The sequence below is a fragment of the Pelmatolapia mariae genome, linkage group LG6 (assembly GCF_036321145.2).
Source record: "Pelmatolapia mariae isolate MD_Pm_ZW linkage group LG6, Pm_UMD_F_2, whole genome shotgun sequence".
Classification (NCBI taxonomy): domain Eukaryota; kingdom Metazoa; phylum Chordata; class Actinopteri; order Cichliformes; family Cichlidae; genus Pelmatolapia; species Pelmatolapia mariae.
This window is the reverse complement of record NC_086232.1, coordinates 22921990-22944119: the sequence shown is the minus strand read 5'-3', so window position 1 is coordinate 22944119 and position 22130 is coordinate 22921990. Positions and strand designations below refer to the sequence as shown.

The 22130-nt window shown below is 38.0% G+C and overlaps 1 protein-coding gene across 1 annotated transcript in view; it reads left to right on the top strand.

Moving 5' to 3' along the window:
- Positions 1 to 22130, top strand: part of ctnna2 (catenin (cadherin-associated protein), alpha 2) — a 326489-nt gene that overhangs the window by 229071 nt on the left and 75288 nt on the right. Inside the window, exon 9 of the mRNA XM_063476233.1 lies at positions 14577 to 14729. Within this exon, the coding sequence (XP_063332303.1) occupies positions 14577 to 14729 (153 nt within the window). The remainder of the gene's footprint in view (positions 1 to 14576; positions 14730 to 22130) is intronic.

Below are 22130 nucleotides of genomic sequence, written 5' to 3'. Positions count from 1 at the left end.
GCTTGCCTCCTCATTGAGTAACTAGAGGTAATTAGGCTGGGCTTAGAAGAATAAAAAGATGCCAATCAGAATTCATCTGCTCCAGTTTTAGGACAGACTAGCGATGTGGCGCTGTAACACACTGTGGAGCACAGGAAAACCTGACTTCACACGGAGCACAAATGCTTAGAGCAAGACAAGCACCATTTTTCATGTTGGATACTTCTGTTAGTACACTTCCTTGTAGTACACTGTCTACATAGTGGCATGCAAGACTTTGAGCACCCCTGGTTAAAGTTTTGGTTGCTATCAATAAATAAGTGAGTAAAAGATGACCTGATTTCCAAAAGGCATAAAGCTGCCTTCTTATAGCCTTCTCCTGTTTTGCGGTTATCAATTATTTAAATTTTCAGAGTGCTATGCAGCTGCTTAGAGAAGCCCATGGATGCAGATTGCTTAGACAAGGTTTCAGGAGTCTGAGTATTTAAAATGCTTTGAAATTTACATCACTTGGCCTTTTCAAACGATGATTGTGAACTTGCTAATTAAGGTCTGAGACCTTAGTAAAAGTTATCTCAAAGCTCAGATCTCTTGGGGTGCCCCAACTTTTGAGTAGGACTCCTTTCCTTTTATTCATTCTAAAACTGTACAAAGCAAAACCCATTGCTTAAATGTTGAATCGTGTTTAACTGTATGCCTTTTGGAGATCAGTTCATACCACCCCACCTCCCTTTCTTTTATTCTGCTCGGCTTAGACCCTGCACCCACCCTGGTTCAGTTCCCCAGCCCCACTCCCCCCTAAACTGCTACTTCTACTACTTTGGTGTCTGTTTTTTTGTTTGCACTTAAAAAAAAATAATATCCCAGTTTTATTGTTAGAACTGGGATATTTATAGTCTCTGCCACTTTTTCCTTCCTCTAGTCTCTTAAGAACAGATCACACTCAACTTTTTGACCATTGTGAGTACACCATCTGGATACTCATAATGCACTGCGTGTTGTAATAATTGTCAGCATGAGCGTGCTTATGCACTTATAATTGCAATTGTAAGTAGGATTCGAGACATGGCAAAGTACTGTGTGAGTGTTTTCTGTTATTGTAAGCAAAGTAGGGAAGGACAGTGAGGATAGAAATGAGTAAAACTGGAATAAAGGATCATAGTGCACCTACACAGTGTGTGTGGATAGAAAGAAAGAAGTATGTTGTGCTTAAAATTGGCTTTATAGATTTCAGCTGTAGGCTGAAAATGCATTTTACAATGATTCCTCAGCTCTTTGAAATCAGCCTGTAAAAATATAAATGTAAATACAAATATCATTTATTTATATGACAAAAACCTCTTTTTTTCACACAATCACTTCCTATGCTGATCAACTGCTGACATACATAGATTCAAGGCAAACACTCTTGCGTGCACCAGTCATTATCTGTTGCAAAGAAATGAGTTAACATAACATCATGGCTTTGTGACCCTGAACAGACCAGAGCTTAGAATGAGTCAGTCTCTCTCTGATTTGGTCTTGAGGAACTTTGAACACACTGGCTTCTTTCCTCGTCTCTAACACATTCGTTCCTCTATACCAGGGGTCAGCAACCTTTAAGACCCAAAGAGCCATTTGGACCCGGTTTCCACGCAAAAGAAAACACTGGGAGCCGCAAAAACTTTTTGACATCTAAAATGAAGATAACACTGTATATATTGTTTTTTACCTTTATGCTTTGTGTGAAGAACTAAGGTGTGTTGCTTATGAAATCCATGAAGTGCTACAGAGAAAGATACATTTTATTTATGTAATTAACACATTTTGAACTCTTAAAGAAATATAACAAAAGGAAAGACACCAACATGAACTAAAATGATCCATGTAGCAAACAAAAACTGTTGTGAGCCGCCACCCTTATATCGCCTTTGGGCTTTTGGAGCCTTGACCTGACTTTTAAAGAAATAACTGGAAAAAAAACACTATGCTGCTAAAAAATGAAAAATAGATATTTGCAAAATTCTGTCTAAATATGTATTTTACCAGGTTAAGGTGTGTGGCGGGGCATGGTCTGCAGCGCCACTGCAGGGGAGGCGGACGCACCTGAGCGGCACCCGCAATCACGCCTCGCCGCCTTAACGTCTGTGCTATCTATGCTGTTGTGTTGGTATGTGTCGGGCTGTGAGCTGAAAAGCTACAACTGGCTGTATGCGTACAGCAACCGTATGTGAAAAGTGGTTAATAAGAGATTCTGAAAAGCATGTTCATGCAAACATCGTCGGGTCTGCCGTGGTACAATGGGACTTCTGCTCCTGAACCTCTGCGCATATCCCATATGCGCACAGCGTCTGCAAATCGGGGCCGTATGAAGTCACTTTCATCTTTACGCAGGACTATAAGCTGTCATCTGTGAGGCGTGAGCGGTGTTTGTTTGTAACATAGTTCATAGTGGAGAATAGCTGCTGACATAATGTGGATCCGAAGATCCATAATTGGCCTAACTGGGGTTGAAAGTCTTGATAAATGCATGGCGTTTCGGCGGGTACACCAGCTTCCGCGAGTGTGACACTTATTTTGAGCGATGAAAAAATAATAAAATATAATTTTATTTTTATATTTCAATATCACAATAATCTGTCAATTTAGAAGTACAAGTTTAAAAAAAAAAGAACTAACATAAATAAAATACACTTCAGCTAAATACTTCTAATTTATTTTCCCAAACCATGAGGAGCCGCACTATAACGACTAAAGAGCCGCAGGTTGCCAACCCCTGCTCTATACTAAAGTTTCAAATCACTAATTTCACAAATGATAGTAGTAACTACCTTAAATAGTACCTTCCTATATACCTAAATATTGTAATCACTTTAATGAAAATCATTTTTATATATTATTTTATGAAAATAATATTTAGGCTCTAACATGCTCTATATGAAGAGTCCTGAGGTCCATAAAGTTCATCATACCCTAATTGAATTTGACTGATTTCACCACCAAGTTCCTCATCTTGACTCTTTTTTCATTGCTGACATTTTTAAAAGTGGAAGTTGTGTTATCAATCTGGCCAGATGGGCAGCTTTGGAAAATGTGAAGGACAGGATACATTTTTGACTTTAAACTATATTTTCATAGATTCCTCGTGCTCATTTTTACTATACCAAAGTAATAAAGTAATAGATAAACAATTAAATGACAGAAAGGTTCCAAGTTTTATACATTTTTGTTGTTTTGTTTTTTAAATAGATCCTTACTGGAAAAAATGGGACATTCTCTGTGACTTAACAAAAACTTTTTGTATTATAATCACAGGACAGCTTGGGCAATAAGCTACCAGAACCTTTTCTATAATTTCTATAATAAAATTTAATTCCAAAGAGTTGTGCTCACAGATTTCTTTCATTTACTACAGCAGCTTTTCTTTAAAAAAAACTGAGACACTCCTTTTTCTTATTTTACGATATCTCAGGGAATAAATGAGCAGTTAAACTTCTTGACACCGACAGAAAGGAGAATTTCACTGGTCCGGCCCACTTAAGATCAAAATGGGCCTGAATGTAAAAGGAGTTTGACATTCCTGCTCCAGTGTTTCAAAACAGCAATCGTTCATCTTTTTTTAAAAGAAATGAATAAAGTTGCAAAACCCCAAATACAGGCAGTGATCAAGGTTGTGAGTGAGGTTTGTGTTTGCATGGTCACAAAAAAAGACATGTTCAGTGTGTTCTGAGCTGGAAGAAATGGGATACTGGGATGCACCACAGTTCAGGTCATTTTCACTGAGTTTCCTCTCTGAGTCCTCAGGACATTACAACAGAACTCACTCCAGCGGTGACACGTTTACGGTGCACAACCTGATAAATATTGAATAAAACTGACGAGCAAGCTCATGGTCTTGCTCCTCACCTGACACTTTGCCCTTGGGGTTTAGAAAATGTGGACTCTTAAACTGCTGACAGCTGCTTGGTCATAGCTGGAGTCCAGGCTTTCAGCACCTGCCTCAATCCTTGAGATTCACAGGGAGTCAGAGTGCAAATGGTCATTAATCTAACAATAATAGCTGTATTGGAAGCTGTCTGGACATGCCCAGGAAGATGACTTTGAACATGATCAAATTTTAATCAGTTAATATTTTTTATAATTTATTGGTAAGAAAAAAAAGCATTTGAGCGAACATCTTGAAGAACGTAGGAGCTTTGTTCATACACAACAGAAATAGCAAAAACAATATTAGATAACAAATAATTACTGGCATTACCAGAAACCAGAAACTTCCTCACTCAGCATTAATCATGAAGCATCTCCACAAGTACGTTTCATCTTCTGCAAACGCAATAAGACAATCAGTAAGACTCAGTGAACTGCGTGTTGAGACTATACATCCACTAATGTAACTGAAACATGTAACATGTACACACAGCGACAATGCCGTTGGAACGGTTCCACTGAATCTAATCGAATTTCTTTTCGTCATGCTGCAGGCTGATCATCGCGTCTGGTCGCACAGTAGATATTACAGGCAGATGGAAGGCATTTGTTTTAAATAAAAGCAGGAATAGTCTCAAAGAATCTAATATATACAGAGAGAAAGAGTGAAATACAATCATACCAACTGTCAGTCATGATGGTGGAGAGGAGACGAATTAGGCTTGGTGATCATGAACTTCACTGTATCAGGTGTTCTGGGAATCCATCCTACCTGACAAACCATCCTACCCGTTGTTTCTACGCATGCGCACAACACGACATTCAGTGGTGAACCGTCCTGCCTTTGTGAATATAAGCTACAAACATACTCTGACGGGTAAAATTAAGTGCCAACCCGTCCTACCTTTGTAAATGTGACGTACAAGCATACTTTAACAGCTATAATTAAGTGGCAAACCATCCTACCTTTGTTAATATGAGCTAGAAGCATACTTTCACAGCTAAAATTAAGTGGCGAACCATCCTGCCTTTGTGAATATAAGCTAGAAGCAGAATTTTACAGCTAGAATTCAGTGACAAATCATCTTACCTTTGTTAATAAGAGCTAGAAACATACTCTGACGGGTAAAATTACGTGCCAAACCATGCTACCTTTGTGAATGTGACCTACAAGCACACTTTAATGGGTAAAATGAAGTGGAAAACCGTCCTGGCGTTATGAATGTGAGCTACAAGCATACTCTGATGGGCAAAGTTAAGTGGCAAACCGTCGTACCTACTTACATTTGTGCTGGAATTACTCTGTGACAGCAGAAATGTGCATAAACTACTTACGGTAGGACGTTTTGCCAAAGTAGGACGTTTTGTCAGAACACCGGTCTTTAAGTCTGACGTCATTAGCCATGTCTGGGCCCAAACTGCGCTGCAGGTCCCTAAGTCAAATGATCACTGCAGCATTACTGAGAGTTGAAAAACTGTCTAAATTCTTTCATCTGTAATAAAATGATCAGTGTGGCTGCTCCAGATGTAACAATTAAGTTTAACATCCAGGCATCCATGAAAACGGAATTTATGGCATTTAATGGAGTCAGAAGTTACCAGGGAGTTAGCTTGCTAGCTTCCATCTAAATATAATATACCATGTTCTGACTGAGGGATTTATGAAACAAATTAAAACATACAGCTCTGCTATCACTTCCAACATAAATGAAGACAGGAAAGTAAACAGCAGTGAAGTTTGTAGGGTTACTGAAGTTGAGCTAGCTGGTATATAATGATGTGCTACGTGATCGGTAGCGACACAGCTATGTTAGCATAATATAAACAGTAAAGCTGGAGGACGAACGCTAACGAACGGAGGACTTTTTTCCACTCAATAAAAGTTAATGTGAGGGTTCCCAATGGTTAGGGGCAAATGCAATCGCATGGCAGGATGCTGTAAACGGACCAAACGTCAGTCAGGAGAACTACCGAAATAATCTATCCACAATATGAGGTTAGTCATTAATATACTGCTGCATGGGCTGGGCTGTAGTTACATGGTAAGGGTTTAAAAACTGAGCTTTAAAATGATTAGCGGTAATAAAAACCGAGAGAAGCAGACGGTGATCACTGACTGTTTTTAGGGGCTTGTTGAGATTAAACAGAACAAGATACAAAGCATTAAAACATATTAAAAACACAACAGCCTTATTAAATGCAGACTACTTTGGGCCCGGAAGCAGGATTCATCACGTCATCACTTAAAGACCGGATACCAAAGAATTCTAGAGTCAAATGTGAGGCCATTGGTTAGACAGCTAAAAGTTATCCGAAATTGTGTCATGAAACAGGATAATGATCCCAAACACAGCAGCAAATCTATAACAAGATGGCTGGAAAAAAAGAATTGAGGTGTTGAAGTGACGCAGTCCAGACTTCAATCCCACTGAAATGAAGCGGCAGGACCTTAAGAGAGCTGTGCATAAATGAATGCCCATAAATGTCAATGACCTGAAGTAGTGTTGTGAAGAAGGCTGATCCACAATTCATAAGTCATATCGAAAACAATTATTTCATTGCTGCTAAAGGAGGTTCTAGAGGATAATGAATCATAGAGTGTACTTAGTCTTTTCAAATACTGCTTCTGCATTTTTGCATTTGTGTTTGTTAAATATATAATAGTCTTAATATGTCCTGTGTCATTGTTCATCTCAAATTGCATTTACCTAATCATGAGACCTGCTAAGTACCTCATTTATTTGCTTTTTTGTTTTTGTTGTTATTTTTTTTAATGTCCAGATATATAAAACCTTAGTTTACTTGCTTACCTTTTCACTAGCTGCAGGTTAAATGTAACTTTTTTTTGTCGCTAAAATGAAGTTTGTTTATGTAGAAGTCTGCGGGAAAACAGCTTGCCTCTTGATCCATGAGCTCAATAAACAGTGGTCATGAACGTAGGCTAAAGGCATGTTAAATACAAGATGTTCACCTTTTAAATTATGGTCCCCATTAGAATCAAAAAAGAGGAAAAAGCATGGGACTTTCAAATGGACCTATCTAGTGTATGGTTGTGCAATGTCCCTCGATTTCTTGGCCAGATTTTTCCTTTGCTCTTCAAAACACTACTATGGTAATAGTTCATGTTTAACATCAAGACTTTGACCAGTAATCTCAGTGTATTAAGCCCATCTCTTATACACAGTATATGGATTTAGTAGAAATTCTAGATTTAAAAAGCCGCTGTTTTGAACTTGGAGCCAGTGCACTTCCCTCCAGCACCATCCAGCAGAAAGACAAACTTAGCAGTTAGCTAGCTGTTAAACATTTAGCACCCAGAAATACGTCTTAATATTATTAAAGAAAAGGTTTGGAGCTTAAAAGAAAGCATGTAATGGGGCTGTTCCTCCAGTTAGCCAGAAGCTTCAGTCCACATAAATGCCAGTTTTCTTCCTATTTAACTGTTTACAAGAAAGTGCTTGATATCAATTTATTACATCAGTAGTGTTCAGGAATTGTCAGACCCCCAAAGTTATTAAAAAACATGCTGCTTATTTCTGGCGATCAGCAGCCACTATATTGAGAGTAAATGCTGAGCACACAGTGGGCTTGGAAATTTGGGAAGCGCTAAAACGTCAAATCAGTGTTTATTCTGACTTTCCTTGTTTTCAACACTGGATTCCCTGGACGAGTGTTTTATTCTGCAAGATATACTAAGACTCTGGGATTAGGTATCATATGTGTTTGTCTACAGGCTATTGATGCCCTCTCAGTCACTCTCTCACCGTTTCATCTCCACACTCTCCTCTCACTCATCATCTTTGAATGCTGCCTGATAGATATCATATATGAGGGCTATTACTTAATTTTTGATTTGCTCAGGCTGTTTTCCCTCAGCCATTACTCTAGCCGCTTAAGCTGTGATTGCTCTTGACATTTTAATAAGAAACTTTCCTGTGCTGACCCTAAGGTACCCACCACTATGTGTTCCGAATCACAAGTGAAATGTAACAGAAACTAAAGTGCAAAAGTAAACATTCAAAAATCCACCACGGTGTTCTCTTCCAGATTCAAATCCACGATTTCCACTTAGACTGTAAACAAGTCAAGTTACTAGAGGCTCTCATGCATGTGTGTGCAATCCTTTGTTTTCCAGTGATACACTGATGATAGTGAATGTTTGCAAAAATTTCCCTCAGGATCTGTTTTTTTTGTGACAGAGCAGATGCCTAATCCCACAAACTGCAGATTCCCCATAACAGAGCAGATGCAACAAATGATTGCTCGTCTTATTTTTGAGGATCACCCTCTTATCATTGAACAAAATTATGACAAGATTTGTTAATCAGATCATTTAAATGTTTGTTCTTTTTTATTCTTTATGTTAACCACTTCATTATCAGTTGGGATTTGAGTGTATCTGTGGATTAAACGGCTGTGCTGAATAAGGAGCATTGTGCAGGAATAATATAACATAATTTCTCAAATAATTAAAAGCCACTAACAGGTGAAGTGAATACCATTGATCATCCTGATGTTATAGGTCCACAAAAAAAACCCAGAAAAAACATATTAAAATCCAGTTGTAATCACATTTGATTACAGCTAGATGATTTTTCATTAATGACGTTGATGATTTTTCAAATGCCTCTTCAATTCTGCTTGACAACCAATGTAACAGTGACATTGGGTTATCTATCTACATCTATTGGTGTGCTGGTTTTCAAAAAACATGCTTTGCATACATATGAACATTAATGGTACATCTTTATGTATCTCTGTCTAACTTTTGGAATGTATTTATTTATTTAACCTTTTAAAAATGGTTTTAAAAATAGTTACGATGTGATATTTTTGTTATATTTAAGGTGTTTTGTGTGCATAGTGGCTGTTTTTTTTTTTTTATTAACCTTAAGCTAAAAAAGGGTGATGGGGTATTGCCATCACCCGGCTGGGCTGACAGCCAACATGGACACCTAAGTTTGTGAATGCGATAACTCAAGAATGACGTAATGTAGCAGCGTCAAATTGATACCATAGCTATATCTACTAGGAGGCTGAGCGGTACCACTGGAGGCCTCCAGTAGTTTTCTATCTGGTTATGCTGAGTTATTAGTTTACTTTACTGTTCCTGAACCCTTCAACATGTGGAGTTTGTTTGATCATGAAAAAGATGGCCCTACATTAAATCTGATGCTGCACGGTTACTAGCTAGTTCCCCAACAGTTAATGTTCATTTACATGTTCATTTAAAAGCCAGTATTACATTTAGCTATTAGTATGATAATTTATAAAAGCATATAAAAACTTTAGTAAACTATAGTTAGAAAGATAAAACTAACAGAAACAGAGTTGCTACAGTTGTTTGCCTGCTTGTTGGAGTAAATATACAATCCCAATTGCAAATGCCATTTGATCAGCCTCCACTTGTCTTGGGAGGCTCATCACAAAATTTTGGTATTTTAGTGCAAGAATGTTCTCCTGTTGAGGATCAGAAATATTTGTGAGGTCAGATACTGTGGCAGTAAAGCCTAAATCACCATTGATTTTCTAATTCATCCCAGAGCTGTGCAGTCAGGCTGTATCTCTTTGTGTGCTGTCTGCTTTTTCACTCATTTTCAGTAAGTGCAGTACCATTTTCAAGGGAATGTTTGTCTTGTTGGGGTTCTTTTTTGTTTGTTTTGTTTTTTTCCTTAAGCCACGTAACACTGATCTATGGATCATTCAAGCATATAAATGGCACCCAACTCAATGGATGAACCAGTGTTGTATCATAACAGACAACTTAGCAAAGAAACTATTTTAAATTGTTTTTTTAGGCACTTTGTTTATATGAGCTGATGCAAAAACACATAACATGTTCTGCTTTTTTTAAATGAATGTATGATGACTATAACACAGTTTGACAGGCATAAAATAGTGTTTCTCCCAAAGATCTATTACCAGAAACCGAACCTCACAATTATATCACGATATTTAAAGGAACTCTTCAGGAACTGTACAGTCATACTGTCACATGATAAAATAGGTTGTTGTAACTTTTGTCAAGCTCTTTAAACAGCTGCTTAAAGCACTCCTTTTCCACCATGTAACCATCCACTGCTTGCTCTTGCTGTTCTCATGTAACGCTTCCAGCTCTTCATAAATCACAGACGCTCAGAAAGGTTGGCTTTTCATGGTTTATTCTGCAGAAGACATAGAAAACACTTAACATGTGTCTTCTGGTGGTACCCGCAATTGTAGCTCCCTCACAGTGCAAACGCGCCTTGTGTTGACGGACTTACAATTAACTTTTTAATAAAGAAAAGATGGAAAATAATAATTTCTCCCATTTTACAGTCTGTCACACCGAACTTGTATACAAAAAGAAATCTTATGACTTATAACAATACATTTCACAACCATATAAAACAAAATAACAGGATAACAGAAGTATCACCGGCTAAACATTTCCCTCTAGTGGACAAATTAACGGTAGCGCACTACATTTTCACTTGCTTGTGCTTTACAGACAAAATGACTGTTAACAAGCTCACGTACCTGCAGAAGACATAGAAAACACTTAACATGTGTCTTCTGGTGGTACCCGCAATTGTAGCTCCTACAATGTAAAACAACATCGCAAAAAGCACAGAAAAACAGTAAGTCCAAACACATTTCCTGCTATGCGCAGCAGCCACTAGGGGGCCGACAAAAGCTTACTGCCAAAGAGCATAAATACGGCAGAAACACTGTTTAACAGCAACCCGCCTTTGTTTCGGTTACACAGTAACATTCTAACATCAATATAAACCTATATACATCGACATGTACAAGTTATGTAACAACATTCACACCAGAAACCATAAAAATGCCAGAGCCTTTCATTACAGAACTTACCCTCACAGTGCAAACGCACCTTGTGAGGAGCGGAAGCCTTAGCAGCTTCTAAACCAGGGGTGGGCAATCTCAGTCCACGAGGGCTGGTGTCCCTGCAGGTTTTAGATGTGTCCTCGAACCAACACAGCTGATTTAAATGGCTAAATTAGCTCCTCAACATGTCCTGAAGTTCTCCAGAGGCCTGGTAACGAACTAATCATGTGATTCAGGTGTGTTGACCCAAGGTGAGATCTAAAACCTGCAGGGACACCGGCCCTCGTGGACTGAGATTGCCCACCCCTGTTCTAAACGCTAGAGTGAGATCCGGTTTCTGGGTTTTCAAAATAAAATACAACAAAAATGATAAAATTCACACTTAAAATAATAATTAAGACCAGGTAAGTGCATGTTTTTCAGATGTATTTTTAACTCCGTTACACTCACAAATGCTCACAAAAACCTGATATTTTTTGTTTTAAATTTACATATATTTCCTTGTTTTAGCAATTAATGGGATACGTGAATGTTTTTCTACTGCCTGTAGGTGGCAGTACTGCATTTAGAAGTGGTTAACCTATCTCCATTAAACAAATAAAAAACCTGTTAACAGCTGCCAGTGTGTCTGAACAGTGACATTTGATTTTTACTACACAAACAAAAGAAGAAACTTAAAGACTAAAATGTTACAACAACTGTTAAGTGGTTCTGAAAAATTCAATGAAATCTCTGCCAGAAAAAGCTAGCATGTAATTTGGGAGTGCAGCGCGATGGACAGCCTTTAAAAAAAAAAAAGGCTGAACAGCCTGATGTTTGGAACATCCTACCACACAGGTTGGTTTTATAAGCAATGGACTATTAGCATTAAAAATGAGCCCAAATCATTAGAAAAAAAAAATTACCTTTAACTTTTCCATATACTTCTTTGTCTTTGACATGACAGCAGTCTCACAACTTTTTCATTTTTCTGATCAATCTACATTCTTACAGCCAGCAGGACAGCGCTCGATAAAAATAAATAAATAAATGCATAGCTATGAATGGTACTCAGAATTTAATACTCATCTCACTTCTCAGGAAATACAAGTATTAATATTTAAAACAAACAACAACAAACAACTTTCATAGCTAGAACTGCACTGCTTGATAGGTGAGACAAATGGCTCCCCCACTAACTTGTAATGGGCAGAGCCTTTTCTATCTTTTGAAATTCTAGATCTATTTTCTTTAAGTGTAAGTGAAATACAGACAGGCTGTTAGAGGAGAGACAGTGGGGGTGGAGTATGGAGGGAGGTGAGATCTGAAAAATTGAAGATGGATTTCAGAGGGAGTGGTGTGTGGGCATCAGAATGCTGATGGTGCAGGAGAGCGTGCAACTTGGGAAATCTCTAGTCTGTATCGCTTCTCCACTTAAACATTAGGATCAGTTTCACTGTTAGGCTTTCATGAGTGTCCTAATGCCTCACACACTTTTAGCTTCATGCATGTCATGCTTGTGTATTTATACAATTAACTAATGATTGATCATCATCATCAACAACAAAAACTACTCATAACAACTGCGAAGACATTTTGCTATGCGGTTGCATTTCAGTAAATGACATCATCTCTAAGATTATTGTTATAACCTTCACATTTAAAATGAAAAGGGTCTGTTTTTTTTATTTCTTTGTTTTGTTTTAATATAGAATTCAAATTAAACTGTGTTTGGCAAACACTAAAGAATACCATAAGGAAGTTTCTGTTAACAATAATGCTCAACAGAAATCATTTCACTGAGCAACACCAAGATAATTGAACACAGAGAGAATTATTTTACTTTGCTGGCTTTAATGCACAAGTGACATTCATCAGAACGGAAATGATTGAAAGCACATAATTGATGGGAAATGCTTTTCTTTTTCTTCATACTGTTTTGCACTTACAACTCATTTTAATCTTAAGAATTTATAACACAGTCTAAGTCTTATCTGTCTCAAGAAGATAAAATGTAGATCCAATCACTTTTTTGTTTTTTGTTTTTTTTGTTAGCATATTTGCCTCTGTAAGGCATCTTTCCCATTGGCTTATGGTGTTACATTGTGCTGTTTTCTGCTCTGGAGTCTGTTCTAATTGTTCATTATTTTATTTAGCTAATCTAAATGAAATAAATGTGATGGCGATACAACACATATGAAAACATACATGTTTTATGAACATGCTGCATTCAAAACCTGGATAATCAGTATAGCACAGTGGTTGTAAGGTAATTATTTCCCCACATGCAAAATGCAGGTCACCTTTTATATCCTGAAGTAAGAAGTAAGATAAGACCTCCAGACAACTCTGATCTTTGCATGTATCCACCACGACTTTCCCCTGTGCTGTAACATCACTAGAACAGTGTAAAGATGGTTCTGGCAGTGCAAGATTTGTATCTGCACTGTTTCCTCACCTTTCCACGAGGTGACAGGATAGCAAGGTTACAGAATAGCACTGATGCCGGTCTCATCTCTGCAGAAAGAATAAGATGCAATATTCCCCATTCAGAAATGGCAAAGTTTATCAGCCTTTGAGAAAAGCATCATGTTATGGTATTGTGTTGCATCTCAGATGCATTGCTTCACATCAGTGAGCTGCAAGTATATAGTTCTGGAGGAAAAAACAGTGAGAGCACTCTTTTATCCAGAAACCTTTACATGTGATGTGCTTACAGTGAGTGTGGGCTTCAGGGCAGTTACAGACCTGTCCTCACCACTAAACTGTCCAAATCTAGTGTGTTCCTGAAGGTAGTGGTGATGGATTATCTGCCCTCCAGAATTCTCAATTATTCTCCTCTCCTGTGTGGACTGGCAATTAAGTTTGTTATTGCCGCAGGTGATTTAAGTGCGACTGACAGACTAACATATGATTTTTTTTTTTTTTTTTTTTTTGTAGGCTAAATGATTTTTTCTTGTCACTCGGTGCTGTTAGTCTTCTCTTCCCTTCTGTGTAGTAGTCAACATTTGTTATTTAGGAATATATAAATGACCTATAAACCAGTTTCATCTTAAGGTTGTTATAGTACAATCAGAAATACGAAACAGTGCATTACTATTTTAATTTATATAAACTTTAACTATGTTTGATACCATTTTTTTTATTTCTTATGCCACTGTTTTCTCCTATTCTGTCCTTCTAATTTGTTTTTGTGAAAAAACATCACAACGGTGGTAATTCAACCCACTGGAGTTTTACAGTTGCATTACATATAAGCAGTATTTATTAAAGGTAGATAATTAGAGCATTAGTGTAGTAATTAATTAGTAACAGAGGCTTTGCAAATGAAAGGAGCCTGAAAACAAATACTTGCATGTGCGAGAATCTACTTTCTTTTCCTCTGACGTCGGTTCTTGTCTGTCTTTGCTTTGGCCTCATGTGGATATCTCCCTCTTTGTGTAAGATAAAGGACCTGTCTATAGTGGTTTCTATACTGTTTCCTTTGGCATCTCATCAGATATCACAGTGAGCAGGATCAGGATCCATTTACTGTCTTATAAAACAACCGGTCCCTTGCCAGTTTGGTACAAAATGATTCCATAAACAAAGTCACAATGTCTGCCCCAGTAAAAGGCCTTATGGGAGCAATGACACCTTATGAGCAATTTACGCTCCTGGCCTGGAGTTTTTTTGTTTGTTTTTTTTAGCTCTGTCTTTTTCACTCTTCTTCTTGTTTTCTCCTCCCTCTGTCCTTTCACCTAATTATGTTACTACATCATATTCATTACAATTCTAAGTGATATGTAATCATTGCCAAATGTAATAGAGTGAAGTCATCTGTAATATTATTAATAATATGACCTCTTTTCTGTCTCTCTCTCTCTCCCTCTGCAATCTAGTTGAGGAAGGCAGTGATGGACCACATCTCAGACTCTTTCCTAGAAACCAACGTCCCTCTGCTGGTGCTTATTGAAGCAGCTAAGAGTGGAAACGAGAAGGAGGTCAAGGAGTACGCCCAGGTGTTCCGTGAGCACGCCAACAAGCTTGTGGAGGTCAGTCATGAATTAAACACGGGGGCACAAACACACACGTACACATGCTCACTGATTCTCTCAGAAATTTTGGCTAAAGGTATATATGCACAATAAAATGTGTTTTACTTTATATTAAATGATGCATAGCAAGAAAAACAATATAAAGTTTATAAACTTTACATTTACATTTAAATGAAAGAGTGAGCAGGCAAACTGCAACTGAACATGTAATAATAAAAAAAATGTAGAGGTTTTTTTTTTCTTTTTTACTTTTTCATTTCCCTATAAATAAACTATTCTGCTGGACTGAAAAGAATATTCTGTGTATTAAATGCACTAACAGAAGCAAGTGTGTATGTTCATGTGCACTTGACAATTAGTCATTGTCTCTTTGGCTTGGTTGGCCAAGTAGCCTTAGCTGCATGGAGACGGTATGAAGAGGTTTGACTCTTGCTTAGTAAATCTTTTCCATTCATTCACATGGATAAGGCACAAGATGCAGCTTGGCTTTATTACGTTACAGAAACTACACAGAAGCATGTCTGACATGATGTTAGCCTTAAATGTTTGTCAGTAACACTGTCGTTATCGCTGCCATAATGGCTCGTGTACCATATGTGCTATTGGCATATAGCTTCAACCTCACGCATATTTTATTAGGCTACATGCATGGCGACAGTTAGTGTATTGGGTTTAGAATGTGTGTGAGTCTGTTGCTTCCACTATGCTTTCTATGAAGAGATGAAGGGAGGCAAATGGCTGTTCAGCAGTAAAAGGAATCAGATGCATATGACTAAACTACTTGGACTTATTCCCCAAAAGGTTAGAAGCAGTTCACAGTAATCTGGTTTTTGAGGTTTTGATTGGCCTTGGAGACTTAGTCAGTAGAAGAGAAAGAGAGATGGACTATAACTTCTTCAATGCAGTCTTAAAATTGTGGGAGCAGTTCAGACAGGCCTGTGAAGACCTTTGGTCAGCATGCCATTCACTGTCTATGACTTAGCATAATTGAACGCCTCAAATTAGGATGCAGTCAGGCAGTAAAAAGGATTTTTTTAACGTAATACTTCTTTAAGCCTTCATGCTCTCCTTTGAGGGTGCCTAAAGTTCCTGGTTTAAAAAAAAACAACCTGTGACCTGGGAACTCGGTATGGGGTATGTATTTTGGTGTAATTTTGGTGGTCTCACCATACGGAGGTTATTTGTGAGGGTCTTGAGGGGGTACAAGTGTTCCAGTAGCTAGGAATCTGGTATTGCAGGTTTCTTGCGCAGGTGTTGTTGAACGACGAGGTGCCCTATAGGAATCTATTCCAGTCCATTTTAAACGGACTGTCCAAATACTAGGCAGCACGGTGGCATGGTGGTTAGCTCTGTTGCCGCACAGCAAGAAGGTCCTGAGTTCATTCCACCATCATTCCGGGGTCTTTCTGTGTGGAGTTTGCATGTTCTCCCCGTGTTTGCGTGGGTTCCCTCTGGGTACTCTGGCTTCCTCCCACCATCCAAAGACATGCAGTTTGTGGGGATAGGTTAATTGATTAATCCAAATTGCCCATAGGTGTGATATTGGGAGTGAATGTGAGCGCGAATGGTTGTCTGTCTCTGTGTGTTAGCCCTGCGACAGACTGGCGACCTGTCCAGGGTGTACCCTGCCTCTCGCCCTATGACAGCTGGGATAGGCTCCAGCACCCCCCGCAACCCTGAAAAGGACAAGCGGAAGCGAATGGATGGATGGATGGATGGATGTCCAAATACTAATTCATCAGTAATTTCCCAGCATCACTGTAAAGATGAATGGAATATCACAAAATATCCATGAGAAATAGTGAGAAAGCTTAAAAATGTGGAAGAATATGTTACGTGTTTCACTTGAAGTTGGTTTTAGGACATTCCATATTGCTTTTATGAGGTTTTTGTTTATTGCCCATCCACTCAACTGCAGGGAGATAGCGGATGGAGTCCTGTGATAAATGTCTGTGCCCTTTGATGGGAGTTGCCTTTTGTTCTCATGGTCCATTCAGGGGAGCCTTTAGAACCTTTAGAGCCTTTATGTGGGCCCCTCGTAAAATACTGTCACTTAAAACAGCACTCTAGCTTTCGTTGACTTCAGCTGAGCGAGTGAGTGATTTGTGTGCCCTTTTGGTTTCCCCCAGCTGTTTGTTGATGAGAGAAGTCCTGACTGATGCTACACTCAAAATCTGTGCTTTGCATACAGCAATCTTAAAGCTTTCTGTAGCCCTGGGACATTTCAGGCAGATGAATTCTGTTCTCCTCATAAAGGAAAAAGGAAGAAATGTTGCCTTGTGTTTATATGCAGTTGTTTGTATGCATTGACTTGGCTGTAAACCCCAGTCAAACCTGAGGGTAGTTTATCAGCTGTACATTGGTTTGTTGCAAGTTGTTTTTGGCTTGTTGCAAGTGGTTGTTAGCAGGTACAAAACCCAGATCAGCTGTGTGTGCAAATTATTTTATCGAGCAAAATGAAAAATATTTATGACAAAGTTGTCTCTAGCTTCGAACACATAATGTCCACATTGTAATGGTCTTGGACGTTAAAATTGTATTACAGTATCCTGACTGTAACTGTCTGGTTGTTTCAGGTCACTTATTCTCTTTTAACAGTTTCACCAAATGTAGCTGTGTGCCAATATGCTTCTAATGGAGCTAGTTCTACACAAACTTTTTTTTGATATAAAGATGATATTCTCCAATGAAGACTGATTGGGAAAAGATATTTTCATGCCCCAGAGCTCTGTAGGGTTAAATTGGTTCATCAAATGCAACCTGCAGCGCAGCACAAGCATCTAAATTTCCGTTCATGAGATAATGAGGTGCTATGTCAATAAAGTTCTCTTACAGTGCTCAAGCCGTGATTGTATGCCTACATTATGGTTTCTTTTGAGTGATTGGAATTAGTTATCATTGTGGCAGAACATTGACTCGGCTGTCACGCAGTTAAGTTTTTTAAGCAAACTTATTAAAGGAGCTTATAGAATGGTGATCAGCTCATTTGAGCATTTTTCCTTCATCAGATTTAATACTAAGGAAGCATTAAATTTGATGTTTGAATGATAAATTGATTTGCTTCTTAGATAAGTGTCAGTGCTGCAGAGAGAGAAACATTATTTTAAGTATTCCAATTAAAACTTCAAAACATAATGTGCAACACATATTAGCAGCTTTGTAAGTGCATGTTTCATCTGAGAAAAGTGAACCACTATGTAGCTCATATGGAAAAGTAATGTACTCACGTGTATCTCACTGACCACTCAAAGTTCTTTAGACTACAAATCACATTTAATCATGCATGTGCATTCATCCAGCTTTGTATTCTATAAGTTTTAAGCACTTTATCTACATCAATCCAAGACAAATTTTTCGAATCACTATTTTACTTAACATGCATGTCTTTGGTATGTGTTAAGAAGCCAGAGTATTTGGAATAAACCCACAAAGGCACAGGGAGAATATGCAGACTCTGTACAGAAAAGCCCCGGCTGGGGTTCAAACCAGAAACCTTGCTGTAAGGCAGCAATTTTAAACCACTGGCACGATACACCAACCTGAAAAGTATTTCCTGTTTTATCATTCTTTTCTCTTTGTTCTTCCTTTTTCTCTTCGCTTTGTGCTCACCCTAACTAGTGTAGGCAGATGGCCACCTTTCTGCAGCCTGACTCTGCAAGAGGTTTCTCCTTGTTAAAAGTCGACATTTTCTTTCTCCACATTGTGACCAATTGCTTTTTTCCCTTTGTTTTCTTCTCCTTAGTATTGTCAGGTACCCTATAAGTACTGTCAAAGACTGTTTGTTGCAAAGAAAAGGTAATATCATATCACAAATCCCAATACATACCAAATTAAAAAGTGCCATATGGATATTACAAGTTTAGAGTGTGCAATGAGCAGCTCTGCGCTTTTGTCAGGGTAAGCATGTAAATTACTTGTCCATACTAGCTAATACACTCACGGCTGTCCTATATAGCCGGCAATATCATTGTCTTTCCTGTCATCATCATTATTCGTGCTATCGTAGACATAGTCATCATAGCCACCATTGCAATCCTCTAATATATTATGGTAATTAACATTCTGATGAATGTCACTGCAGTCATCTCCCTGATGTCAGGGAGGAGCTGTCTTAAGCCATTAGAACAGAGTTTGGACACGATCAGAATCAAAGTAAAGTCAAATCAAAGTGCCTCTCTTCACGTCTGCTTGGTTTCCATTTAATTCTGTCCCATTTGGCTCCACAGTATACAATGTGTGTCTTTTCTTTCACCATTGTTCTTTTCTCACTTCGGTGATGAGCAAAGTTTACCCTGAGGACTCCCTTAATCACATCATATTCATTACACCAGCTTGACCACTAACAGGAAGTAAATAAACTTTAAGCTGAGGATGTGATTGCCTTAAAGAATTGTAATGGCAATGAACCTGCCATAGCCAGGCAAAGATTGTCTGTAACTTCCAGAATTGATACTCTCAGTTGTATCAATTTGGTCACATTTCCTTTTCTTGTTTTTTGTATGGGATACATGCACAGAGAAATACAGCGATAGCTCCTTTTCAAGTCAGAGAAATAAATTTCTGGGTATCTGTGTATCACTATTCTATTAGCACAGATTGTGCTAATTAATTCCCATGACTATCCTTAATGAGGACCTAATACTAACCCATCATCAGTCCAAACAGAAGCATCAGAGGTAACAGCATAAAGAACTTTGACTCCACTTACGCAGAAGCTTCTAAGATAAAAGAAATTAAATGTGCAAAAGAAAAAAATATTGTACTATAATATGTCCACTCTCAGGATTTCATGCATACATGAATTACATAAGCATTCAATATATCCTTATATATATTTAAGGCATAACTTTTACATAACCTGTTGTTGAATCACAAATTTACTGTAGTGCAACTATTTGCAAGTTAAAGTCTAGATATTTTTCCAAGTTGCTTGTTCAGTTCTGGCTGTTATAATTGATGCTATTTAAATGTTTAGATAGCAATAAACTATTTAAACATGGGGGGGTGGTTAAATATAAATTCATGAAAAAAAGCCTTTCAGTAGGAATGATAGATCTCTTTTGATTTTTACTTCTAACCGCTCTTTCCTGACTAACTGTATTTGTCTTGCTGTAATTGTTTGTTTTCTACTTTCTACTAAGTACATATGTACAGTTTCATTTGAACTTTATACCTTTTCTATTACATCTGCAGACCGAGCTCACCACTGCCTACATAGATGTGCTCTTGTTAATTTAAACACAAGATGAATATCCAATCTTTTAAAGTTACCGTAGTTCCTTTTTATTACCACTGCAGTGAGAATCTATACGTGCCAGCAATTCTTGGACATCTAAAGGACGTTACGCTCCATCACTATTCTAATGTCAGAATCAGATTTTCCTCTGACCTTGACTCCATCTTGGAGCAGTTCTGTTCAGCAGCTGTGGCATTATGAAGGACACTTCTACATATGCTTTATCTCTGAAATACCTCTGCAGTGCTTTCAGAACCATGCTTAGTAAACACACAAATGATGTCTGATGCGTGATTAGGTTGCTTGGCTACTATCAACCTCTTTGCGAGCTTTATAGATTTTTGTCTTTTTAAATGTTGTTTGATGAGATTTAAAAAGTCTATTTATTTGTCACAGATTGTGCAACAGCTTAATCCCTTGAGTTAAATATGCAATAATTACTCACAGCAAATGTAATATTTCCTGTTTAGGAATTTCGTGTATTGTTGTCTGTGAGCTGTGGAGTTTTCTCCATACGTGGCTGCAACTTTTGCTGGTCAGTTAATCTTCATCAGTTCATTAGCTTTTCTTACTTTTGATTTACAGCAGCAACCTTACTTTGGACATGGAGTGAATAAAGGGGATAGTCATACCCTCTGTGATTATGCATAATCAATACAAAATTAAATGTAACAAATACTGAACTGGCCTTGGGGGTTCAACGACATGAGACAGACTGCAGCACTAAACATTCTTCTGAGGTCACCGCATTAAGCACTTTACTGGACGGTTAACAGGGAAGTGGATGGATCACTGTTGGAACAAGTCTATTTGTGATGACCTGAACCTGTAGGCCAACATTAATCCTCTCTTTGCATTTAAAGTTTTTAGCCCCCCAACAGAAATCGTCCTTTGAAAGATTGGGAGTGTATTAAAAGGTACATCACATGCTACCTAATCCACCTCATGTTTTTCCCTTTTGGAGTTATTTTTCAGGTGTGTTGATAGCAAGAAAATTCCATAAACAAATGCAGATACTCAAACACAGTCTCATTGATTTCTTTTATCATTTGGATTCTTCCAATAAATCATGTGATTGGATGCAAATTCATACTGCTGCTTTTAAAATCCACACTTTAATTATGCTTGTGTTCATTTTGAATTCTTTACCATATTCTATATGTGATACACAAATACATCCGCTATAAACTTGATCAACAATAGCAGCCTTTACATGAGTGAAAGTACATGCAGCCATTTGAAATTAAGCACTTATTATGTGAAGCTAGTTTTTCCACTGGGTGGAGTTTCTCTGATCTAAAGACGCCGTCTTTTTTGTGGTCACCTTTGACTGCAAGTTTAAATCCGCTTAAAGTTTGAAAGGGAAGTTCTTCTCCTCAGTTTTACTTTTCACGAAATGACCACGAGATGAGATGGGAGTTAAGGTTAAAGTTTAGCACAAGGGAAGTAGAGGAAGTACTTTCATTTTCTCAGCAAAGCAGGTAAAACTGTTGAGCGCACATTGAGTGCATGCTGAACATCCCTGGAACTGTGGGTGTATTTTTTATAGTCAAAACTATTGTACTTTTGTATTTCCCTGTGGTACTGTAGCAAACTATAGTCGTGATACAAAGCCAGCTGGCACAAGATCACTGCCCAGCACCTATAAGAGCCTTTGAGGTGGGTGTTTTGTTTTTTGTGTGGTGCTTATTCCTTAGGCCTCTTGGTGCTTTTCTACCCATCAAAGATATCTAATGGGCAGCCAAGGTTTTTACACATTGCAGGGCATGTCAGACCTGAAAGTGTACCGTCAGTTCAGTCCATTAGAATTCAAAGACAGAACTGAGGAGAGGTATACCTCTGAGGGAAGTACAAAGGGGATTTTGAAAGAGTGTGGTTTGAAAGAAAAAAAAAAGACCAGTTGGCTGCATCATTAGGAAGTAATACTAACTATAATAGACCCAGTAGTGATTGAAATAAACTAGACAAGAGTTTCCCTGGTAATAAAAATGAGTCTGTAATATACTGACAATATCTGATGTCTCCAGAGAGCAAATGTCAATCCCAGTTCAGTGAAGTCTGTAAAAATGTAGTCTGTAAAAGATCAGATCAAAGTTTATTAAAATAAATAAATATAATATAAGATTATAAGAATAATCCTATTTCTATTGGTAACTGACATG